This window comes from Simochromis diagramma, unplaced genomic scaffold, assembly GCF_900408965.1.
Source record: "Simochromis diagramma unplaced genomic scaffold, fSimDia1.1 OVJJ01000596.1, whole genome shotgun sequence".
NCBI lineage: Eukaryota > Metazoa > Chordata > Actinopteri > Cichliformes > Cichlidae > Simochromis > Simochromis diagramma.
This window is the reverse complement of record NW_024387245.1, coordinates 23,826,948-23,849,965: the sequence shown is the minus strand read 5'-3', so window position 1 is coordinate 23,849,965 and position 23,018 is coordinate 23,826,948. Positions and strand designations below refer to the sequence as shown.

General features: G+C 38.6%; 1 protein-coding gene across 2 annotated transcripts in view; it reads left to right on the top strand.

Annotated features, from left to right (window-relative positions):
- Positions 1-23,018, top strand: part of dcc (DCC netrin 1 receptor) — a 409,341-nt gene that overhangs the window by 351,062 nt on the left and 35,261 nt on the right. For both annotated transcript variants that reach the window (XM_040000674.1, XM_040000673.1), the window contains exons 23-26: positions 5,432-5,594; positions 6,839-7,062; positions 7,389-7,505; positions 19,779-19,928. In XM_040000674.1, the coding sequence (XP_039856608.1) occupies positions 5,432-5,594; positions 6,839-7,062; positions 7,389-7,505; positions 19,779-19,928 (654 nt within the window). The remainder of the gene's footprint in view (positions 1-5,431; positions 5,595-6,838; positions 7,063-7,388; positions 7,506-19,778; positions 19,929-23,018) is intronic.

Below are 23,018 nucleotides of genomic sequence, written 5' to 3'. Positions count from 1 at the left end.
GTGTTGGATTTGCAGCTGTATAAACCAAAGTATTGGATAAAAAGATTTGTAATGTGGATTGTGCCCCACGCAAAGTCATTTCTGTTCATGTCTTTGTATGAGGTCAATCTATTAACTCCTGAGATGTTGCAGTTTATATACAGCATGTGGTTTCCATAGGAGCCTCCAAAAGAACCGTCCACGTGATGCAGGTTTTACATTAACATCAACCCTTAATTAAATACTAAGGAGGCTTCAGTAATAATGTTGTGCACATAATTGGACTGTATGATAGTATCGAGTTTATCTCTCTGCTGGTATTAAGGACAGCGCTGAGTTGTTTCTCTGAAGTTTTTTAATACTCATTTACTGGATTTTAAAACTTAACAGATGAAAAAAAAACCTGCTTGTTCATGAACAGTGGCAGGAACATAGTAAAAGTAGGACAAAATGTTATCCAGTATGATGTCATTGTGACTGACAGTGATGTTCAGATTAAAGCCTCATTGATGTGTATACTCTGGTTTCTCCACAGAGATTTTTTCCCCCTGGGGTGGACCTTGTCTTTGATTTGTCCCTTTGGTGCTACAGTGCTTTATGCTCCAGTCTACAAAGAATAAACTATAAGCTATAAAATAAAATTAGTCGGAATCACACTGCATTTTGATGTCTTTGTTTGCATTGTCATCTTTGTAACTGCTCAGTTTCGCTTCCCTGCTGGATTTCTGGGCTTTGCAAGGATTTCTGTGCTCTCCGTCGCCCTTGTGTTGATTTGTTGGTGTCGTTGTGGCTTTAAACTGACTCAGCTGGCGAGAGTTTGTGATTTATTCTACACAGTTTCTCTGAGCTTCTGGGCCTGTGCTACTTTGCTGAAGGGCATCTCAGTAGAGGTTGTTACTACTCTTGTTATCATCAGTAACATACATTTTGCTCGCGGGTCAGTTTTGACTTCCTGTCAGTTGCTGCTATTGTTGCATCTTTTTGTTATTTAAAATTACGGACTCTTTTTCTACTTTATACTCAATAAAACTGTAATTTATTGTAATAACAAATATTAATTTGATGAAAGACATTTTTGCCACGACCTTTCTTAATCTAAAAAGCTTTTTTAAGATGAAATTTAACAAGGTGCCAATAAGCGGATGAGCGGAAGACTACCATTCGACTAACTAAAATCAAATTTTTGTCTCCACGGTTACCTTTAGTTAACATCAGATGACACAGTCCTTTACATAAAACATCAAGAGTTTTAAACCTCCTGTACACGTTTTCCTTAATGTATAAATAGGAACAAGAAAAACATTAATGGTATTCTTGTCACAGTCTGGCGAGGGCAGACTGTATGTGTTGACAAAAGGACCCAAAACGCAGACTCCAAAAACTGAACGTGGCGTGGATTTAACAAAAAACAAGCCGTTTATTGAGGCTAGCAAAAGGGGTACAAACAAAAGAGCATTGGTGAAACTAAACAATAACCTAAACTGGGTGAACTAAAACTAAACATGAAAAAACCTTAAACATGGTGAACTGACATAGATTCCTGAAGTAGTGACATGGACGAGCAGACGACCTGACAAAGAATGACTGAAAGCAAACGGACTAAATACACACAGGAGGATAATGAGGGAAGTGGGAACACATGGAGAAACAGCTGACACACATGAACATAACAACGTCACAAGGAGAGAGTAACACTAAAAACATTGAACATAGGAACACAGGACCCCTTCAAAATAAAACAGGAAATACAATGAGACGCAGACCTGACAACATAAGACACACAGACATGAAACACACGAAGGGCAAGGGAGACTTCACAGGGGTTGAAAACACAAGGGGGAACTAATAAGCAAATGAACATGGGAAACTTAATAAGCTTAAACATACACTATAAACATCAAAAGAACTAAAACTCAAAACACTGGGTCATAAGACCCAGGATCGTGACAATTCTGTACAAACGAATCTGTTCTGTCATGTAGCTATATAGCTACATGTATATGCAGTGATACAATGCACACAAGTTATTTAACTTGTGGGATCAAGGTATTTTTCTCACGGGCATGTCATTGAACAAGTTGTTTCTCTTGTGAGAAAAATTTCATTATATTGAAGGAACTTGTGGAAAAAGATATTTTATCTCTTGGTCAAACTAAATTGCTTATCTTGCGGGAACAACATGTTCATATTGTTGGAACAAGTATTTTGTTCTTTGTTTAACTTGTGGGAACAATTGTTTTAAATATTTATCCAGCTTGTGGGAACGAGTGTTTAACCAAGTAATTGGTGAATGCTTTAGCATAACAGGAAAAGACCTGAAAGTTACCTGAAGTTTAGCCAACTTGTTCCCACAATATAAACATCTTTGTACGCCCAGGAGCTATAAAATATTTCAAGTTAGCAAGTGACTCCTACTGATTTCAGTTCTGTTTTTCATGCTAGAGTAGCATGAATTTAATTATGTGACATTCTGAGGTGTAAATCAGACCTAATTAGCTGAGTTCTCTCCATTTTATGGTCGCTGAGTTCATCTGAAGTGAGTGGATAAGTGCTAAAGAAACAGAACTGTACCACCTCTGCACAAAAAGCAGATGCTGATTAACAGGTGATGATTGACTTGATTTAAATCATTTTTACCTTCACTTTCACATGTTTAACTTGTCACTTGTGAACAACTGTGATCATTTTTAACCAGTGGGGAAAAATTCAAAGCAATCAACGTGTGCACAGTGTAGGTGAGGTGAAGGTAGTGTCATCAGTCACAGGACTTTCAGGACTTTGTAGGTCTGCTATTTTTTCTTTTGATCTTTTGGACTTTTTATTCTCAGATGTTGTTTTTAGTTAGTTTTAATCACCAGAACTTCTTAGTTTGGACTTAAATGCACATTTTTCACACAAAACGCTAGAAGGTAAGACTTTCCACAAGCATACCTATTTTCTTACCATAGAGGCAGATCCTGGTCAGTAAAGGATTGAGATCACGCTGCCTGTATATAATCCATGAATGTAACCATGACATTAACCATTGGTTTCTGGACTTTACGTTTTGAAGCCTCAACGTTGGCATTTCTGCAGCCACCACATTTGATTTTAGGAGCCAGATGTGACCACGTGTGGATAATAAAATTAAGCACTAATCTATCACTTAATGCTAGCAAGCGTCTAATACATGTTTGTGGTAGACAGTAGAAATTCTACAATTTTAGTCATAAAAATTGAAGCATAATCTTCCTTGATGGCCTGCACCACACAGGAAAACATTACATTTGGCAGGCAGATCGATTAAAATACTCTAAAAGGCGCAAACACTACACATGAATTCGCTATTGCCCTCTGTACAGCAGGATTGTACAGCTGTTATAAAGGTCAATACTGTCCATAAAAATGTACGTGCTTTTATCCATCCATGAAACTAAGCATTTTAACATGAGAGGCTGTGATGAGTGACTCGCTTTTGGAACCAGCGTCACGTGGCCACTCGAAGATCTGCAGTTTTCAGACCTGAAGGTTGACGCTTTGTTCAAAAAAGTAGTTGAACTGTCATCACTTTTTCTGGTGACATCAAAGATTGAACTTAGTATATTTTAATTACCCCATAACCTTTGCTCTCGCAAAACAATGAAAGCAGAAACTGCGTCAGCTATAACTCAGAATTCTGAAATTAAATAAAGAATTTAAAAAGAAAAAAAAGGAAGAAAGATGATGAAATTGTACTTTAAAAAGGAAAAGAAGGTGGTGTTGTGGCTTCTGTGCTGTGGCCGTAAGCTTTGATGGATTGTGGTTTTCATTGAGAGAGACAAGCAAATGGAGAGAGAAGGTGAAAGAGGAAAAGTGTCCTGCTATCTCTTTTCCTTTGTCTTTCTCTTTGTCTCATATGCACACATTTCTCTTGATATTTTGTTCATCCATCTTCTCCCTTTCTTTTTCTTTCATTCTCTCTCCCCTCTCAGTCATTTTATTGTCTCTCCATTCCTATGTTTTCCTTTCCTTTTTCCACCTCTCCAGCTCCTCCCTCTTTAACACACTTCCCTCGCCTCTGCATTTGGACTTCGTGCCCCTTGTGTGTTTCCTATTTTCTCCCTCTCTCTGCTCCAAGGTCGAGTTAATGAATGACAGAGCGTGTCATCAATTCCCCTCTTTCCCTTTACACCTGTCGTACACTCATACACACACTGTGTATTGATCGGTAAAGCAGCAACAGCAGCAGCTTTGTGTTTTCAGTCCAGTCAAACCACTTCTTCTTTTTCCTTTGTTTCAATTTTGGGTATCGTGGAATAACATATATTGGTTGCACAACTAAAACAGATATAAAAATGTGACTGTGGAGCAGTTAAATATAGCAATTTGCCTAAAATTTGATTCGGTATATCAACTTATAGTAGTGTTACCCTTCCTGTTCTGCTTTCCACGTGATATTATGAAAAAGGTAAAACCAAATTTAAATTTCAGTAAAATTCAATCTTCTTCGAATAGAAAAAGTTAAATGATTCAGTTTTATTATCATGTTTATCTTCTTATGATAATGTAGAAATGCACTATAAAATATTATAGTGCATTTTCTTGATGGCTTTATTAGTCTCTCACATTGTTGCGGAGTAATTGTGGATCAGTCTTCTTCACAACGTTGCTTCAGTTCATTGAGGCAAACGTCTCCACTTTGGGCTCGTCTGCCAAAGCACATTCCTCCAGAAATCTTGTGATTTATTCAAACCTTACAAACCTAAGCTGTGCTGCCATCTTCTCCTCAGCTAAGAAACGCGTTCTCCTCGTAAGCCTTCCAGACAAGTCGTACTCGGTGTCTTTCTAATTATACTGTCACCATGTGACCTTAGGTTGAATTAAATTGAATTGAATTAAATTGTAAATAATCTTTCTCATTGGAGAATGATGGCCGTCAAATGAACCTTCTCTGAATAGAGCAATTATTGCTTCTCTAACACACACCTGAATGCTCCTGACCAGCACCTGACTGTTACCCCAACCTTATGGAAGCAGTGACTGTGCTTTTCACGGGATTTCATAGAGTTCTGTGAAAACTTTTTTTTTCTTCATATTTAAGCACCTGTTATTGTGGGTTTATATAAATAAACTGAATTGAATATAACTGTGTCATCAGCAATCATCAAAATGTATGAAACAATTTTTGTCTTTTCTTTTTTTGGTGAAATTTAGTTAGTTTAATAGACCTAATGAGCAAAAGAAAAAGCATTAACAATTTGCCTGAGATATTACAGTATATATAATTTATTGTTGCAGTTTTAATGTTGGCTATATCAAGCATTTTAGGTGAAGGTTTCAGGAAAATGTTTGTTATACATAATGAATTCACAGTAAAAATGGCATAAACTTTATAAACTGATGTCATTTTAGTATATTCATTTTGAATATACAGATTTCAGTGTGTATTTATTCATGTTTCTAACTTCTGCCTCTCTTCTTGTATTTATTCCAGAGTCTCCAATTGGTCAGATGCGTCCCCCTCACGGCAGCGTCACCCCTCAGAAGAACAGCAACCTCCTGGTCATCATTGTGGTTTCTGTGGGAGCCGTCACCGTGGTCGTGGTTGTCATCGTGGCCCTCATCTGCACACGGCGCACCTCCGCCCAGCAGAGGAAGTAAGATGTTTCATTCATCTGTGTGATGGCAATAAACGGCTGTCACTGTAATGAGGCAGATGGTTAATGAGCTGCCCTGCATGTCTTGTTTTTTCTCACAGAGATTTACTCTGAAATTAATGTCCCTGCCAGCTCACACAGGTCTGAATATATGTACCAAATCACAAATAACCCAGCCAGCAAAAACCTCAGCTAGACCTCTCCATGTAGACTTTAACATCCCAGGAAATGTCAGTTCATCAGGTTTTAACGTTATTTCATTGTAGTTTGTTTTGTCATGGTTTTCTTTTTATAAACACACTCAAGAGGTTTTATTTACTCTTTCAAAACCACCTGTTAGAAGTCAACTCATGCAGATGACTTTTGTAACAGCAGGAATGGCAATTATGCCTTTAAACTCGACTTGTACCGACTTGTAAGAAATGCGACAGAAAAGCCGCAACTGTGTTCACAGTGCATCTTCAGTGCATTTTCATCCTCCAAATCGATATGTCTTTCATTGTGGGTGCATCAGCGATGGTCAACCACTGCAGGCACCAAGATTGCTTGGGAGAAGAATACCCTGTTTAGCCCACTGCTACAGAGACAGAACTTCAGATAAGCAAGAAATAATGAATGGATGAACAGTTTCAGTCTAGTTTGTGTTCATGAAATTGCAGTTTTTAGTATTTTTCTCAGTTTTAGTCAAAATGATTATTTATATAGTTCATGAAATTACACTTGGTATCATATAATCCACTAATAAAGTGGATTAATTTCATCTTCCTACCTTCAATCCACCTTTATTGTAATCCTGTTCATGACATCATATGGTGGCTATGAGAGCTCAACATCCTGCAAATTAAAAAACAAAACAACAAAACATCTTTAATGATTTGAAACACAGGAAAACTCCTCAAAAATACAGATACAAGTAGAAATGATGCTCTGGTTCAGAGAGTTTCTGTATAATTCCATTTATAATGTCAGTATAATTTCATAATTCTCCTCTCCACATTTCAGTGAGCATAATCTTGTTTCATAATCTTCAAGAGTTCGAGGCAGTACAAGACATTATGCCAAATTTCATTTGAATTCATACTGTTTTATGATCCAGATGATCAGATTTGAGTACAGCTACAGGTGGAGAATTCACAGCCCTCTCCACCCCACAGTGCTTTCATTTAGTGGAAATAAACAATGATGGATGGAGTGTTTTCTTCTCCTGACCCTCCTCCCCGGTGCGTTTCTCATCCTCTGTGCAGGAAGAGAGCAAGTCACAGTGCCAGTAAGAGGAAGGGCAGCCAGAAGGACCTGCGGCCTCCGGACCTCTGGATCCACCACGAGGAGATGGAGATGAAGAACATGGAGAAAGCTCCCAGCATCGCACCGTCTGGCCACGATTCACCAATCCAGTCTTGCCAGGACCTCCCCCAGGTGGCACACAGCCAATCAGAGAGCCAGATGGGGAGCAAAAGCAGCCATTCAGGTACAGCACTGATTCTCATTTACCAATCAATTTAGTATATAATGTGTATAGCAAAGCTTCATTTAGTTACACTTATATTTTTTATGTGTTTAATTAGATTTAATCTTATAGTTTCTCTTTATTTTACATCATTACGTTTAAGATAAATGGGTTATGCATCTTGGTTTAATTAGCTGTGTAAACAGGCCTAATTAATAATGATAAAAACACAAAAGTATCAAATAAAGATCTTTTCCAAGTGGAAAATGGAACGCTAAACCTAAATCCTAATCCAAGGAAATGAAGATGTCTGAATCCCTGATTGGGTTTTGATTGTGATGTTCCAGGAGCAGATGCTGATGAGGTTTCCAGCAGTATCTCCACTTTGGAGCGTTCTCTGGCTGCCAGGAGAGGAACTCGAAGCAAAATGATGATTCCCATGGACTCGCAGCCGAGCAACACACGTAAGTAACGCAACAGAATATATGTATATTGCTACTGTGAAGCTAGGCTTTCATATATGAAGTACTATTTTGAAGCATTTTGGCCTCTGACATGGGTGTGTTTGTTTGTTTGTTTGTTTGTTTTGTTTTTTATAGCTAGAAATGCTAACTTGGTTAGCAAGCTGGAGCCTAATAACTGCACAGGTGAAACACATATCGTTAGCTTCATAGCATAAGTGCCTAAGTCATTTTTTTGTGTTTTCGGCAGGCAGACGGACAGGATGATGCAGCAGTGGTAGGGGAGTAAAGTTAGGCAAAAATCTCAATTTGACCAAAAAATGACTTAGGCACTTATGCTATGAAGCTAACGATATGTTGCTAATAAAATACTAAACTTCTCGGACAGTCTGCTCAACCATTTTATTTGTCAGATAATTGCATTAAGGATGCTCCATAAAGCACTAAAGGTCCAGTTCAGTTCATCCAATTAGTCTAATTGAATTGTTGGAATCACAGACTGTATATAAATAATGAACGTAGCTTCTGGGGGATCACCCCCTGGTTTGTTGTAAAGCTTCAAATGCATCTCAGCCTCATCTGAGGCTTTTTTATACCATGCTTTATTCTCATTTTTTACTTTAATTAGGACCTTAATTTACAAAATAAACTTTGTGTTTTCTTCAATAAGACTCATAACTAGTGGTTGGGAACACACACTCATCACAAAAGTGTTTATTGAGGTCAGAGAGCACCAGAGCTGAGAGTTATTTTCTATCAGAATCCTTAATAGCCCAAAGTGTGTTTTCCAAACACAGGAGTCACCCTCCAGTAGACATCTGGAAGACTGTGGGTTTAAGACACTTTTGCAGTGGATTCACAATCATTTAAGCTCTTGTATTTATCATGATTGTTTAGAGCTCTTTGCCTCTCGATCGCTCTCCTTCTTGGTCATGCAGCCCTCGCAGCCTGGAGGTTTGTTGCGGCTCATTGTCCTGCTGAAAACAAACAGTGTTCCCAGGGATGGTGTGAGCATTGTATCACCATATGCTTCACAGCAGGAACCTCCTTTACTACATCTCACAAACCCATAAAACCAAAGTTCCTATGGCATGAAAGCCCTGATTTCCACTAGTCTGACGTCTGTTCCTTTTCTCTCTCCTTCCAAATAGTTCTCTTCTTCTGCATATCATTGCCGTTCTGTAGTTCAGCTATGATGGCCTGATTTTCACAGTCAAACTAAGAGTGTTTGATCTTTGAAACAGCGACTAAATTCCTTTTAAGGAGGATGGAGGGATGGTAGTGGCATAATTAAGATGACTTTTACCCAGGAGACATGAGTTTGAGACTCTTTTTCTTTATTGCACAGTTTTCTATTCTTTTTGTTTGCTTTTTTCTAGGTTAGTAGTCCATCAGAGATTTTATATGCACTTATTCACACAACTGCAAAAGCCCTGATGCTTTGGTTACTTTCTGTTCATTGGTGATGTGCAATGAGTGATTATTATTAATATCAATTATTTTATGGGCTAAAAAAATCCCCCAAGTACTGGATTTGATGGGCAGCGTTACAAAATCCTCTATCTTGTTGCAACTAAGCTCTGACTCGGATCCATCGGTAAATTGATTGTCATCATCCAGTGTGAAACTTTTGTATGTCTTGGGCAACACAAACTTTTAGCCTCCTCCTTTCCTGAGAAGTGGTTCAGCTCTAAGTTTACCAAATTGGATCACCTATAAATTCATTTATCTTCTGATGGTGGGGTCAGGTTTGTTCTACCTCGTGGTGCTTTAGTCCTTATCCACCTTATCTAGCTACAATTTGTTTATGGTTCATGGAGCTCGCCCTTGAAACCTGACAATATAGCCATTATTTTATTATAATAAAGCTTCTGTGCTTCTACTAAGAATATGGGAATTTTGACACTATTACTTGGTTTTGATGCCATCATTTCTTTTACTGCCAGACACTTAATTTTCAGTCAGAGTGGCTGGTAGTTGTGAAATAGTGCATACAGAAGAGCACTGAATTTGTTCATAGTTGCTGGGAAAATGTAGAACGCTAACACACAAACCCAGTGACCAATCAGTCAGTGACCTTTTCTCCAAAGCAACTCAGGTAGTCAGTAATGTCTAATTTGTGTAGGGTGACTTTACTGCACCACAGTAAAGTGACCAGCTTCAGTTAACCTGAAACTAGCAATGAGTGGATAAACATCAGTTAGCTAGCCTACATTATCTGAGGTAGTAATTGTTCTTCATTTCTCAAGGTTACGGGTTAAATAACAGTTGTTATTTTAAATATCAGGAAAAATATGGAAAATCACTTTCCTGAAAATTGGTGAAGCTCACACATGCATTCTTATTTATGTCTAAAGCTAGTGAGATATCATCACATTTGATGGAAAATCTGTGACTGAAAATTTCAAAATCATGTATAATTAAAGAGCTCTGCAGTTTCTCAGATTAACTTGGGAGCATACTGAACTGAACGTATTTTACATTATGCTCAATATACGTCATTGCTCTTGCTATTGGTGCTTGAGCTTTCACATGGTACCTCCAGATGATGTCTCCAGTGGCCAGTTGCCTTAGGGTGATGATGATGATGATAGTCAGAGAGTTCATCTTTCTTTGACTTTCCAACTTTCTTTGGGAGGTTTAGATGTAAAAAGTCTTTCAGGCAAAAGCAAAGTTGAAGAGAGAGGCGTTCACACTTGCACCAACTTTCTCACACTGATAATTAGCCTGTTCATTCCCTCAGAACGACTCAGAGGACAGAGTGGAGGGGAGATCTGAGGACACGCCAGTGACGAGGGGATGAGCCTGGGAAAGACAAAATGAGGAAGGAGAGGCAAGCAGCGAAAAACTGGAAGAGAGTTGGCAAGATGAAGCGGGGAAAAAAGGAATGTTGCTGTGAAACCTCAAAGATTCGGTTTACAGTGTGCGACTCCAGCAGTGGCTCTGATCAGATCACATGAGGGGTTTCACATCAGACACAAGAGCAGCTTCAGTCAGTCAACACGGCTGTGACTGTAAAGGTTTTACCAAAGACATGATTGCATTTGTACTTTTCTTTGTCACTCACACTGATTAATGAGTACTGAGCCATTAAATTCAGTGTTCTACAACCACCTAATGGAGTCTGGTGAAGTTAAACAGCAGTTTACAGTTGGCTGGTCAGCACAACTTTAATTTTAAAGACGTTTATTGTAATGCATACCACACTATCTAAAAACAGACCCCTAAATTCTGCACTCTGTTTGGATGAATTTAAAGCATTAGTCTGTAACAGTGAGTCATCAGTGTAGAAAGAATAGCTGGAGTTTGATACAAACTGAGTTTTCTTTCTCATTCACTACTGTTTTTCTCCAGATATCATCGTATCTCAAAGATAATTTGGCTATACATTGACCCTCTTTAGGGTGTTATTCCCTGTATCAGAACTGGCTGTTTTCGATATTAAAATACTTCATTTAAAGGCACATTCTGCAAAGAGGTCTCTAGTGATCACTGCTGTGTAATTTGGCAGATTTGCAGTTTTAGAAATGATTCTTTGACTTAAGTACTCTAACTCATCATAATTCTCATGGAAAAAAACAATAAGTTGGTAGCACCTTGTAGAAGCTTTTCAGTTCATAGCATAAGGCCCTGTTCCTCTCAGAGAAGACTGGATAAAAGGAGCATGGCCACCGTGACATCAGCAGTTTCACATTATTGATATTACTATCTTTTTTAATATTATAATATTATCTAATATTTGAGTATTTGGAGAGATTTGGAGAGGGTCTGCGATACATTGGCAGCCTGTCCAGGCTGTACCCCAGCTCCTGCTCTAAGAAAGCTAGAATAGGCTCTAGCCCAACAGTGAGGGACCAACATCCCAAACAAAATCAGTGACTTTCATTGATGCCTAGAAATGTCTGTCAGCTATCACTGACTGACTGACTAACTGACTGTGTCAGCAGGTCTCTAAAACACAAAAGTTATGGTCATAACCCAAAATGTAGGTTACAATAAGCCAACACAACCAGCACTCACAAACATGAAACAGACCTATGTCAAACACCATCCCTTCAAACAGCACACAGCTGATGGCTTAGCCAAGGCTGAGATCTTAATAGAAACATAAAGTCACTGTAACGCCCCGGTCTTGCCACTAAAGAAAACCCATCCAAATGATTACCTCTTGTTACATGATTTAGGAAAGTACAAACTGACGGTCAGGATTAAAATCCTTTACTTAAACCATTTAACGCCATTAGAAGAATGTTAACTCTGGTTTAAAGGGTCAGTCCAAGTCATCTCCTGCAGTATTTCTTCAGACATGTCATGTCCCTTCATTTTTATCATACCCCTTTTGAAGCTCTTGCAGTCCTTAATTACACCAGTCTCCTGTCATTTCCATAAGACACCTTTTAACTGTAGCACTTGTGAAGTCTCTAAAGCCGTCTAAGACTATGTCAAATTCTGTTTGATGTGCATCACCCTCATCGGCTCATCCTCGCACCAACTCTGTCCCACTTCCAGAATCGCAGTGACACCTCCTCCTGTCCCAGCACCCATCGCACTGTGGGTGGAGTTCATAGTGTAGGCACTTGACTTTAAACAGCTGTTTGTATAAAACTGTTTCCTTTCACCATGAGGTTGATGCAGAACATCTGCAGAATCTCTGTGATACCAAATTGTGTCTGTGAACCAGTTTTGTGCACAGAAGCAGGTTGTCTAATTACGGTGTTCTCTCTCTGTGGAGTGAATATGTTTTCAGTCACATCAGTGAGCAGAATGTTTCACATTGTAATTACCCTGCTCTCAGTCTGGCTGCATGTCTTGAAGGATTTGTGTCCTCTTTTCTCTCTTTTATTTCTTCTTCTTCTGATGTGCAGTTGCTGCTGTTGTTTAACCCAGTTGTAACAAACTGGAGTCGCTGAGGTGAAGCGTAGCATCCAGGTTATAATGCTGTGTGGTTATTTCTGGAGAGAGTGAGTCAGCGGCCGAGTGATAATTCTTGTTAGCATGTGACAAGGACTGTGAGTTTACATAAATGTGGGTGTTTGTGATATGTGGGTCACCGTAAAGCAGGAAAACCCTCTGGCTTCCTCTGCCAACACTCAGACCTGTTTCCTATTCTATTTTTTCCCTCTTCCTATCTTTTTTATTCGCTGACATGTTTCACATTTCATAGATTTTCCTTTTATTTTATTGTTTTTTGGAAGTTCTGTCAAAGACTTCTCTGTTCTAAGCTGTGGCACTGCATCTTTTAGAAATACCGTTTCTCTTTCTGTAAAAATAGAAAAGCTTTAAGGTATTTTTTGTTTTTGGAGAGGAAAGTTAAAGACGATACTGAACTGAAGAACACTAGAAAGTGGACGTTCCAGTCATAGTTTATAATACAATTAGTAATCTGTTTAAATAGGCAGCATATTTTTGTTGGATTTAATTCACTAAACACCTAAAGTATAACAAAAATCAAGCTAACAGTTCTTTATCTTCAAATTTGAGTGCATATAGTTAAAAAAAAAATCTCCAGTGTTGTGCAAAAGTCTTGAGCCACCCTTCATTTCTTTATATTTTGCTTCCAAGGAACCAGGCTTTCTTGTGATTTTTTTGAAAGTGGTCTTGAGATATGGTTTTCTTTCAGAAGATTTTCTTTGCATATCGGCTGCTTTTTCACTGATGTTCAGTCCACTCGGTGTTTTTCGTTTGAGCCACTTTGATATATCAATCATTCAAGCATAAAAATGCATCTGTTTCAAAGCATGAACCAGTGTTTACATATTTACACATTTTAATAAATCACTGTACCTATTTCTCATTTTTCTGTGTAATTATAAAGGAATTCTGGTGGAGAGTACCAGATTTTAAACCATATGCGAATGTTCCCAAGAGGGTCATGGACCTCTATTGATCCTCTACCTAATCACACGAGCCAAGGTGTGAAAAAAGGTGTGGTCACAATTGTTTTTACTGTGTCCATGATGCTCTTGGGGACACTTCCAATAGGGCTTAAAAGAAGAAGCTTCTGTGGAAGAGTTATACAGTCTTATTGCCACCGGCACAAAGGATTTACTGTGGCGGTCAGTTCTGCATTTCGGGGCAATGAGTTTTTTGCTGCTTTGGTGTATGCAGACAACTTCTTTATGAACATTCAGATACAGTTTTCACCGCTGTCAACAGCGAGTATCTGATGTAGTTACACAAATCTTATATCAGTGTCGTAAGATTAAGGCAAGAGAGGACTTTTTATCAGGATTAGGTAAACATAGTGATCTTGGTTAAAATATCATATGGTTGTATATCCAATCCAATCCAATCCAACTTTATTTATATAGCACTTTTAAAAACAACAAAGTTGACCAAAGTGCTTTCCAATAATAAAACAGAGATAGCAGTTAAAACCATACTTTAAGCATACAATGAAATCAATAAACAAAATAAATATATAATTGAAAAAGAAGATAAAAATAAATCAACATGAGTAGAATAAACAATAAGATATACAATGAATAAGATTAACAAAGTAAAAAGATTAAGAATGACCAACACGAGAATGACACGAGATGATATGTCTTTTATCTCGTGTCATTGGAACCTCAATTTGCTGAACATTTTGTTGAACAGAAGTCAGCGGGCCCCAGTTGGGCAAAGACTTGAAAAAGACTTGAAAAGACTTGAAAAAAGATGATGAAGAAAGATTTATTGCAACTTAGATCTTGAAGGAGGTTGTAAGCCATCAAGGGAATGACTGCCTGGACTGAGAAGTCCTGAAGGCATGAGTAGAAGGATTGCTCCAAAAAATTTGCCAGCACGGGCAGGGCAGGGATTAGAGAGGAGGAAAAGGAGGGATGGTGGAGTTCCAACAGATCTAGGGCTTGCTGTCTGTGAGGCATGTTGGATATCTCAGCAAGTGCAAGGACCAAACTCTTGTGCTAGAAATTTGATTTAAATTAAAAGAATTTAAAAATGTCTTATTATGACTGCAGACAGGCTGCAGTAAACAAAGGAACCGTGTTAGCATTCAAACAAACTACAACCATGACTGAACACTTTAGCAGGAAAGAAATAAATACAGAATAAAATCAGTGTCAGTGAACATCCAACTGTCACGTTCATTATGAAGATAGCTGCAAACTGACAAATGCATTAAGGACATTTGCACATTAAATTAACAAAAAAGGCAATTTGACTGAAATTGTAAATAGCTTTTCAACACACTTTCGGTGTTTGTAATGTCATGCATGACAGTAGTGACTGCACTAGTAGACTTTTTATTTGCTTTGATTGCTTTTTATTTAATGGGGAAAATATTGAGAACATTTAAGTAAATTGTTTGTAATTGATTTGGTGGAACGTGCGTTATTCTTAAACCCCTGCAGGGTCCACACTGTTTCTCTCTTTGTTTATGTCTCTTGCATTTTGCTTAAGCTAAAGGAGCTCCAGGCTTCTTCAATATTTTTCTTTTTCATTTTTTAAAAACCCGGCTGTAACATCTCTGCTCTGCAGACGTCAGATGATCTCTATATCTACCTGCTGTTTCTGTGTCTTTGTGTCTCCGGTCTGGCTTTCCTCTCTCACTCTCACAGTTTTCTATCAGTTTTATTTGGGTTTCATCTCAGTGTGCTTGTGTCATTGTTGATCAAACTTTTTATCCATTCTTGTCTCTTTTTTTTTGCTCAATATTTTTCTTTCTGTATGGTTTCTTTATCACTCCTTCTTTTTTATTTCTATTTAATGCCTTTGTGACTTTTACTTTGTTAATTTTACGTGACTTCATGTAACAGCGTTTTTTTTATATCCTCTTATCTCTGGCCTCCTTCTCACCCTCTTACAAAACCTCCATAAACCTGTAGCTCCCCACCTCACTGCACCAAGCTCATCAATATTCTCCGCCAATAAGTGTATTGACCAGGCTTGCTCATTTCTGGTCGTCCTGCTGCTGTAATGAAACCCTGACTCTGTTTAAATGAGCACACACACACACACCTCCTAAAGCTGCTGATCACAGCCCTGCCATTATCAATACTGTCTGATCGATGCTGGTATTGATGATGGTTTAGTGTAATAACCCTCTGGGTTTCAAAGAGGAAGAAGCAGCTGGAGAAGAAAACTGGCCATCTGTCTCTTTTGACAGTTAGAATTCAATTTAAAAATCTTTATTGACATGTGTTTTTTTGTGCAGGATTTTCCATCCATCCATCCATTTTCTAGCCCTGATTCAGTATTCAGGTCTGGGTTCCTTGGGGAACAGTCTAAGCAGAGCTCCCTTTTCTCACCCACCTCCTCCAGTTCCTATCTGCTGCACAACAAAGCCTTTCCAAGTCAGTCAGGAGACACGATCTGTTCAGCGTATCCTGGGTCTGCCCCGGGGTTTCCGACTGGTAAAACTGATAGAAAACACCTGGGGTGCGTCCAGGAAGCATCCTGGGTCAGATGCCTGAACCACCTCAACTGTCTCGCTTTGATGTGGAGGAGCAGTAGTTATACTCTAAGCTCCACCTGAAAGTCTCAGCTCCTCAACTTAAGGCTGCGCTCAGGACCTCAGAGAAGCTCATCTCTGCTGCTTGTATTCTCTCTTATCCTTACAACAATAGACTGGTACCCATACACTTCCCCATTATTTGTGTAAAAAAATAAAAAAAAAAAAAAATAAAAAAAAAAGACCAGCAAGACTGGGGAAGCACTTCATTCCCAACCATGAGTGGGCATTTTGGCCTGGAGGAAGTGTACAACTTGATAAAGCCAACAGGGCCAGGTCACCTGAGGTCACCAGATCAGAAAGCTCCACACAGAAAATCTTTAACACATCGTGAAGGGATGATGTCCAGCTCTGACTGGGAACTAGTCTGCCCCTAGTGTATACCAAGCTCTCCTTTTGGTTGCACAAGGACTGAGTAGTCTGTAGCAATGGGCCGAACGCTCCACACAGAACACCCCCTCAGGGACTTGTTGAACACAAATCACACGGAGATTGGTTGGGCAAAGTCCTGCACACCGCCCAATAACTTTGAGAGGGTAAAGAGAACTCTGTATTAAAAGTAATGAAAAAAGTACATTTGATTCAATATTTTATGAATCTGTGTAATTTACCATCCGTGGTTTTTTTTTACACTGACTGAAACTCAGCAAGTCCGCCAGCTATACAGTTACACTGCTCATTTGTCATGCTACCATCTGAAAAGCTCCATGCCAGTTTACACAATTTATTCTCATTCAAGTCGAATAAGTATACTTCACAAAGTGTTGAAAATATCAATTTAATAATCTTCACAATTATTATAATGACTGGTAAGAAAAATATCTTTATAAGCATTGTTATTCCCCAGATCTTTTATCTATCCACTTTTGAGAAACTTAGATGAAAACAAAAACGGAGAAAACTGTTTACAACAAAATGTTAAACCTTGGGTCGTCTTTCTTTTTTCTTTTTTTGGATTGATTTCCTTACAGCAGGCTGGTGAGCCTTTAATTCAGTATTACATTGAAAATATTTTTGTAGAAAACAGAAATGGGCTGTTGCAAATGTTTTCTTTTGAACACTTTTTTTTCCTTATTAAACATTCATTTATATTCAGAAACACAATGCTGAATTCACCTCCAGCCTGAATGGGTGTGCGTAAAAAAGACACAGCTGGAGAGAGACAAAGAGAGAAATATGTGCACACACACACACACACACACACACACACAAACAAACAAACACTGACGGGTGCCTCTTATCTTCTAAACAGCTTGGAGAAGCAGTGTGTGTGTGTGTGTGTGTGTGTGTGTGTGTGTGTGTGTGTGTGTGTGTGTGTGTGTGTGGGTGTGTGTGTGGACCTGAGGCAGTGTAATCAGTCTCAGTGAGTTTGAGTCCCTGCAGTTTCCTCTCAAGGTCACAATATGAACTCTATTGGCTCCGACTGACTGTCTGCTTTACAGTTGGTGGGACTGTTACAGGGCTGCTGATAACATCATTAACACTGTGACATTATAAAAAACTTCTTCCACCACAGATCGTACTTCTTACGCTTCTCCTTTTCTGTCTGCTGGCATAGCTCTTTGGTTACCATGGATATGTACATGCAGGTGCTTCACTGGTTGCTGTTCTTCAGTGCAGTGAACTTCCAGGTCTCCTAACTAATGAATAGCTGCGAAAAAGAACAGTCTGTACATGGTGAAAAACTATCTTTGCTGTCATGATTTACAAATACTAGACCTGGATGATTCAGGATAGTTAGTGGAGTTTGAAATGCAGGTTTTTATACAGAAAAAAGAAAATTTATGTTAATAGCAGCAATAATAATAATAATAATAATAATAACAGTATTTAGAATGATATTAGAATTCTGCTGCTGTTTTTTTTTTGTGATACTCAGAATCTGAAATGTAATGTCTTCTAACATGTGAATCGTGCTGTGCAGCTTTACAGTCATGTCAAAAGTTGTCTCAGGTTTCTCTCCAGTACCCTTTGCTTCATTAGCTTAGAAAATGACCTTTGTAAGTGTCTCTGATTGCTCTGGGGGACTTTTTGCCCACTCATCTTTATGCGTTGCTTCTTTGACATTCTGCCATTCTCGTAATGTCCCATCACAGAATTTAAAGTCTCAGCTTTTACTAGAATATTGCAATTTGAGTCCTTTTTTTTTCCAGCTATTATGTTGAAGAGTTTGTGCTGTACTTGGGATCATTGTCATGTTGAGTGATCCTACTGTGCTAAGCTTTAACTGTGAGATGCACTGCCTCACATGTGAATACTTTGGTATAGAGAGGAGTTCATGGTTGAGTCCTGTGGCTTCAAGAACAAGCTCCAATCATCACCCCTCCACCACTGTGCTTGACGGTTGGTATGAGGTGTAGTTCATTGTGGCCACACATCTCTCCTGATAACCCTTCCAATGATGCCATACTTGTTCAGTCTTCTTCAGTTTGTCATTAACTTTATTTAACCTGCTAACTGATTCTTGATGAATCCCAAATGTAGATTTGGGGTTTTGTTTGGAGTTTCTCTGAGGCTTGGAAGTTCTGACCTCTGGGTGAATTTGCTGGAAAAGATGGAAAGACAAAAACTTCTCCTTTTATACAGATGCTTATGTTTGCTGATTACGTGAGTGATTAGCACTTGATTGGCATTGGGCTGGTACTCAAACTCCTCCTTTTTCACAGGAATGCATAGAGTAAACTGACTTTCTCACATGACTGCACATAAGATAACTTTCACTGAATGTCTACTTAATACCATGAAACAGATAAATGAGATCATTTGAAACTATCCAGCACTATAACATATACAGCAGGATAACCCTAAAGTAAGGATAAATTGGTGCCATGTATCCAATTGGACAAATCATAAAACAACTTCTCAGTCAGTGTTGTCACAGTCTACTCAACTTTACTCTCACATTCTGTTTTTTCTCACACAAATAAGCAACCACAAGGGTAAAAGAGTTAAAACGTTTCATTTAAAACTTCATCATACACCAAAACTTTGTGTGAAAAAAAATTTCATTGACAAAAAGAACAAAAATAATTTTTTAAAGTCCACTCGCAAAACTGACTAAAATTGAAATAAAACTTTTACAAAATCTCTAAAGTTTGACTTTTTAAAATGTGTAAACCTAACAAGTATGAGAAGGCGTTTCTGCATTTTTAAGGAGACCAAGGTTTCCACATGATTGTGAGTAAAACAATATTTTTTAAATACGCTTTCTTTCCGCTGACAAATATCCTCGTATTAGAATTAAGATTAAGAAAACATTAATGGTCAAACTAGGCATGAGCTAAAATGAGCTAACACACATCTGAAATTGAAAAACGAAAACTGAAATAAACATAAAAACTTTCTGTGCAATGACTAATATTGGTGACCTGACTGGTTTGGCTCTGTCGCTGGTTTGCTGACTCCTGTGCGTGTCTGCTCTGTCACTGCTATCAGCCTGCTTCTTTATACATCTGTTTCAGTGGTGCTCACAGTTTGTTTTCCCACTCTGACTCATGTATCGCTGCCTCATCTCTCGCTGGTTGAGTTATGTGATCAGTGCTGTGTGTTTGCTTGTTCGGCTTCTGCGTGTTTGTCGGCAAGATTACACAAACACCGCTGAGCCAGATTTCATGACGGTGGAGAGACGGTGGAGAGATGCGGCATGATCAAAGGAAGAATCCGTTGAGTTTTGGTCCTGATCACTTCTTCATAAGCTTTATGAAAAAGGCACTGGCATCGACGGAACGTGAAATCGCAATCTCTGTGTGGTCTGCAGGTTTACTGTCTCTGTTTCAGTGTGGGTCACTGGAACACTCACCCTGTTGTTCTTTCTGTTTCAGCGGTGGTCAGTGCCATCCCGGTGCCAACCCTGGACTCCTCGCAGTATCCTGGGATTCTGCCTTCTCCCTCGTGTGGCTTCACTCACAACAAGTTTAGCCTGAGACCAATGCCTTTCCCCAGCCTGACTGTGGACAGAGGATACACACCAGGTACTTTGATGCCATCACTATACTTCTAATCGTGCTGCAGCAAAAATAAGCCTGAAAAAATTGCCACTGCTCAGACAACAGGTAGCTCTGTGGCCAGGAGGCAACAAAAGGTGTGAAAGAAAACTCTGATGTCTGCTTTCTACACTTTCTTATTTCCATGTGATATGTTTAGATTAACCTTTATGTTATGTTGTGCCAACAACATAAACTGCTGTAGTTTGCGCAGTCAGCAAAGGAGATTTCTTCCTATGTATATTTATAACTGAACACTGAGGCCAAGAAACACGTTGTTGGTTACCAATATTAGTTCATTTTATTTTACCGTCAAATTACAAATTTCTTCTTCCGGGTGTCCAGCAGTCATGACATTACAGGTCTACATTTACAAATGTAGAGGATTTCCTCATTCTAAGGGGCTTTTGCATTATTAAAAGATCATCTTGCTAGTTAAGACATGTAAAATGTATAAGCTAATCAGTGACACAAAGCAAATTTTAGAAATAAAATATTACAAATATTACCATTGTTCTTATGGGAGTGACAGTTGCAGTGACATTGTAGGTAAACTGCTTTGTTGTACATTGAATGTGACACATGGGAGAACCAAAGCAACAACATGATCTCGCACTTACAAGAGGATGATGAAATGAACGTAACATATATTGGATTTGTTAGGAATCTTTCTGAAAAAAACATATAGACGTTCATAATTGCTGTATATGTGATGATGTTCATGCACATTTTAGTTCAGTGCCGCACGCTAAGGAGGAGATATGGACATACAATATATTCATGGTATGAATTGTCATAGATAGAAGTAAACATGTAACTTTTCCAACTGTTTGCCCACTGTTCATTTCCTTTATCTCACTGTTGTATTCAAGTCTCGGTTTGCTGCAGGGCTAAATGGTAAACGGCATGGTGGGGAGCAGTAATTCAGTAATTCAATAATTGGCTAATTCCTGGTTGGCTCGTATCAGTGATATAACAACAGCAGAGAGGCAGAGTCAGTGGACGGCCTGACACAACACGAAGGTTGATCGCTGCTGGCAAAGCACACAAGAGTGGAGGCGGGTGGGGCAGCTAATGATAGAGAAAGGCAAATATAATGAGAAAGCTGCTAATGAAGGAAAAACGATAGAGACGTACACGCAATGAGATACAACAATGGACTCTGCTGATTATAAAGGAAAAGATAGAAGATTAGGGCCAGAACGAGTCAACTATGTTCCCCAAATAACATAGACAGTAGCAATACCCAATCTGGGAGCTTTAGACTCTGCTGCTATGTGGCTAATTAAACTAAGACATTGATCCCTGTAGAACTTCTTAGATAAATTTAAGTCAATTCATTAGCATGGTAAAACACTGAATCCTCCCGAATCTCGATGGTTACACCAGCATGCTCTTTGAATCCAAATGATCCAATTCATCTGCTTTCTGCTCTGAACAACTTAATGTTTATGTACTTTATAGCTCTCCTCTTTTTCAAGTAGAAGCCATTGTCTCAAAGTTTTTGGAATATTGTAGGAGGAAATTTATGTACATCCTTTCATGCTTGCAGCCTTGGACATGATGACAGAAGCTGCGTGGTGTGGCTGAAATAGTCCCGCCATGTTCCTATTACCATACCATCTCATGTCACATGACAGTATTTTGGTCATGTGTTAAAATGTAACTATTTTTTCTCTTTTTAGTCCAGGCTTACATTGTGTGTTCACTCGGTGCTAACCCTAATTCATGTCCATAACTCGAACCCAAGTAGAAGCACTCTTTTGGGAAAAAAAAACAATAGTTATTTTAATTTATCAGATTAACTGATTGTATTTTTTCCTCATTGACAACATGTATATGGAGCACATTTTTAAAATGACATATTCTAATAGTACAGAGTTATGATTAAGGTTAGGACAATCACTAATGATGTTCAAGACCATCTGTCACTGGTTAGAGGTGAGGAAAAGGAGACAGGACAGATGTTAGTAATTAAAGAATAGTGAGGAAAAACAAAATGAACCATGTGTTTTTGAGGGGTTTAGTAAGGGAGTCATGTTGATGTCCTCTTACGAGAGTTCTCAGTGGTAGATATTAAAAATGTATGCCTCAGACTTTATGCCTCAGTTCTTTGAAAGATTTGATAACATCAGACTCATAATCTTTTCAAGGCCTTTGAAGGTGCAGCGAGTAAATGTAAGTGTCTGCTCTTCCTGGCAAATATGGTTACCCTGTATTGCGCCGTACTGACACATAAACTTTGGTTCTTTTAAAGATTTCCTCATGTCATACAAGGTTAAGTGGATTCTTACTTTAAAGAAGTTATGATACCTGGGTGTAAAGAACATTTTAGTGCCATCATTCATTTCTTATTTTAGTGTCCTTGCTCTGGTCTCCATTTATTACCGGAACATATAACCACAGAGACTGCAGTTTATTTTCTGTTATTTAAACCAGGTTATCAGTTTTGCCTGAGTCCCTGCACTGTACAATTACACTAACACTGCCATATGTAGCATTTTCCTTACAGTCTAATTGTCTAAATGTGAAGTTTCTCAAATAACCATCTTTTAATATAACGTTTACATTCCTGTGAGTTAGCCAAATGAAATGAATATTGTGTTTCTTGCTATTCGTTTTTCCTTTAAAGGCATTTGGTGTTTTCAGTATTCAAGTGTATTCATGTAGACCTGCAAGTCACTATTTTAAAAATCCATTTTATTTTTTGCAGTGAATTGTTATGGAGAATGTTACCAACTTTCCTCCTGATAGAGGAGGTAATGCTGTGTTTCAATCTGGAGATAATGCAGATGTATTTTCTTCAAAACCTTCTTAATGAGTTGTGATAACGCATGAACTAGATTCTTGGAAAAACACAAATTATTGTTTCTTCTCATCGTCTCTCTGAGCTTTTTGAAAGTCTTCCATTTTTATGTCTCGGTCCCCTCTTGTCACTTTTTTCCTCCCCCTCTCATTTTTACTCTTTAACTGCGCTCACGTTCCTTCTCTCGGCTCTCCCTCTACATTCTCCTTCTTGTCTCAGCTGCTTAATGAACGCACAGCAGCTCTACATACAATAACCAGCTTTCCAATGTT